Here is a 3,378-nt window from a genome sequence, read left to right as displayed (position 1 = left end):
TTCTTTTCCTAAATAAGGATTTATGTGATTTGCTGGCTCCCTCCCCCTGTTAATTTCTTGAAGATGAATGTTGATGGAGCTGTGAGGTTAAATGACTCGGTGGAGGTATTGAAGGCATTTTAAGGGACTGGAATAGCTGCACTCTTCTGACTTTTTCAGAGAATATTGGTAAAGGTCCTCCACCAGTTGCTGAATTAAAGGCTATTAAAAGAGGTATTGAAATTTTTTTGGCATCATGTTGGTCTGCTGTCAGTAGGTTGGTTGTTGAGAGTGATTGTAAGTCAGCAGTGGAGTGGATCCATTCCCCGTCTTTGGCCCCAGTTTTCATCTTGCCTCTAGTTAAAGAAATTTTGTTGATCATTTCTGAAAAGGTGGTGTTAATTAGGTTGATTCCAAGGGCTTGTAATGGGGAGGCAGATAGTTTAGCAAAGAAGGGGATTGGTTGATTGTATGATTTTAGTTGTATGTTTCATTCTATGGTCAGTAGGATTTTGAAGTAGGTGAAGTTGTTAAGTCTTATGTAATCTCTTCTGCTGTAATTGTTAAGGCTTATGTAATTTTGGTATAGTAATAAAATGAGGCACTCTTTTCCTCCCACCACTACTTGATCCTTTCTGTTAGGAAAGGGTTATCTATGAGGGAGGTTTTTAACGAGGCCTCCTTTCTATAAAAAAAAAACTATTACCACTGTTATTATTATTTGTTCGGCTACTACTACTAAATTTCAACTTCTTTCTTTCTATTGAAATTACTTACAGGAACAAGGGTTGTGTTTTGGGATCTTAGAGATGAGTTCCTGTTTCATTTATATCGCGGTAATGTTGAAAGCACTCGGTTGGAGAATTTCCTTCCCGACTTTGACATAGTAAGATTCCAAAGTAGATGGCTTCTGCTTCCTCCAACTCCATTTCTCTTTTGTTGTGTGCATGGTTGCACCTATGAATATTTGCACGTGTTTTTAGAAAATTTCTTTTCCATTTAGTTTTACTTTTGCTACCCCTGTTAGCATGTGCTGATATTGGCAAGCTGAGTGTAGGTTCTGGACAATGTGTGTGGATTGATCGATGACTCTGTTAGAGATCCTGTGGTTTTAAATATTTATAAGGCTTCATTGGTATGCATGTGAATTGACCTCCTGTGATCTTTTAGTTCCATTGTTTAACAACCTAATTTTTGTTTACATTCGTGATTCAGGAAGGCTTTGTTTGGGTATTTCTTGATGGAGGTCCTTGCCGTGCCTTCTCTGATTCGGATATCATCTTTATGGAAGAAGACCTGTTGATGCTAAAGGTTTGTATCAGTTGACAATCTGCATGATGCACTTTGATCCTTAGTAAGCAGCACTTTCTATAAAGTGGTCAACAATCTTGCTGCATGTATTCCTGATATTATCATATACGAATGTTTCTTAGCTAATAGAACTGTCATTTTGTTCTAGGAATTTTTCGTTGCCGATGGAGAAGGCCTTCAGCGGTCATTAGTTGAGCAGGAAGCAAAATATGCTAAACGCATTCTTCACATGTTTTCTCTTCAGGTTGGCTAGCTCGTACTCGAGTGTTTCTTGTGTACAGTGAATTGCTAGTACTTAATCATTCCTTTTGGCAGACTGAAACTGTTATTCAAATGCTACTGACTGTAAGTGAGCTGATTTCAATGGGATTAGATTCAAACAAGCAAGGTCATACGAATATGGGAGATGCTCACACTTTAATGCGAGTATTATGCCACAAGAAAGATAGAGAGGCATCAAAGTTCTTAAAAGTGCAATATCAGCTACCCATGTCTTCAGGTGATACTTTGCGTGCAATGTTTTGACATATATGAATTATTTACTAGAAACATAAATGCATTAAAAGAAAATACTATTTAAGAAACAAAGTTATTCCTATAATTTAATTAATGGTCCAGGCTGTATTCGTTAATTAATGTCTAGTAAATATCCTCATGTTAGGATTCTAGTTCTTTTCTCCTGTACTTTTCATCTGTGGGTGCTGAGTTGAACCATCATAGATTTATGGCTAAACTACACGTTTAGTACCATAACTATTATTTTTCTTCTGTTTTGGTACCCTAACTTTATTTTTTTTTTCAAAACCATACTTAACGTTTAGTTTAGGTTTCAATTTGATACCCGCCAATAAAAAATTAACAGAACGGCTGCCATGTCATTTTTTTTTATTTTTTTCAATGATGATGTGACATTATTTTATGGAGACACGTCAACATTACTGTTAAGTTTTAAACGGAAGGGTACAAAAATGAAACCTAAACTAAACGTTAGGTATGTATTTGAGAAAAAATAAATTTTGGGTACCAAAATAGAACAAAGATAATAGTTAAGGTATTAAACATGTAGTTTATGCTATATTTTTTTATAAATCCAAAGGGAGGAATTTTATATGCTTGGTCGATGTTCAGAAATAATGTAATGTATAATAAATTGTTATGCTCATGTGTAATTTCAACCGCCTTACAATTACATCCCGATATTTGTTATCCACAAATAAACTGGTTGCATGCTGAATTGCTGATCAATTATTGATTCTCTAGAATTTTATCTACAGAAAATTGACTGATAAATCCTTGACTAGATTACGATGATTCTCCCTTAGGCGATTCAACCTCAAGATCACCTCTTTTATCAGATGTTCTTAATCGAAGCACCTCAACTCGCTGGAACAAGAAAGGTCAAAGTAATTTAAAATCAGTGAAGAAGAAAATTCAAGGAGCAACAAATGAAATCAGAAATTTTGCAAGGTAATGTAACTGCGCATTCATGTAATATAAAGGCTTCATTTATCTTCATGAAATCTCAGTAGAGTTTTTTGTAGCTGTTCCCTTGTGCTCGGAAATATGCTAGATCTCTAAAACAAATTTATTTGTAGTTCCATACAAGTAAAAAGGTGAATAGTGGTAACACCAGGTAGGGAATTAAGTTATATATATTGATCAAACTGGAAATTTTCATTTCGGGTCAGATTTTTGTCCCTTCCCCTCCCCTTTTCTTGGTAAATATCTTAGTTTTTGTGGGTTTGAAATAGTAAAAAGAGAAAGTTAGTTTTCATTCCATTTTCTTCTTCTTGCTCCATCAGATGATGTAATAGGCTGATTGAATCCATTTTTATTTTCTATTCATTGTATGGATACTTGGTCATTTGATTTTCTTGCCTCTTTTTGATGATGTGGTAGGTTGTCTGGAATCGATCATTGTGATCATTCTAAAAAAATGCGATATATTATTTGAGCTCACATTTATGTTTAGGGTAAATTATAGGAATGGTCTTATATTTTATATTTGTATATTTTTGCTCACCAATTCCAAAAACTTATATCACTTGCACAAGTGTACCATCAAATAGTTTACTTAGCAAAGGTATG

The 3,378-nt window shown here is 34.7% G+C and overlaps 1 protein-coding gene across 1 annotated transcript; it reads left to right on the top strand.

Annotated features, from left to right (window-relative positions):
- The first annotated feature begins 727 nt into the window (after window positions 1-727).
- Window positions 728-3,131, top strand: LOC120138125 (protein unc-13 homolog). Its single transcript, XM_039153716.1, has 6 exons — window positions 728-865; window positions 1,037-1,114; window positions 1,195-1,290; window positions 1,439-1,534; window positions 1,606-1,789; window positions 2,592-3,131. Exons 3-6 carry the CDS (start codon window positions 1,264-1,266, stop codon window positions 2,759-2,761), a joined length of 477 nt encoding a protein of 158 aa, XP_039009647.1. The 5' UTR covers window positions 728-865; window positions 1,037-1,114; window positions 1,195-1,263; the 3' UTR covers window positions 2,762-3,131.
- The last annotated feature ends 247 nt before the right edge of the window (window positions 3,132-3,378 follow it).

The sequence above is a fragment of the Hibiscus syriacus genome, unplaced genomic scaffold, assembly GCF_006381635.1.
Source record: "Hibiscus syriacus cultivar Baekdansim isolate YM2019G1 unplaced genomic scaffold, ASM638163v2 tig00002193_pilon, whole genome shotgun sequence".
Lineage (NCBI taxonomy): Eukaryota > Viridiplantae > Streptophyta > Magnoliopsida > Malvales > Malvaceae > Hibiscus > Hibiscus syriacus.
The sequence above is the reverse complement of the archived record's forward strand: the minus strand, read 5'-3'. Positions and strand labels throughout refer to the sequence as shown.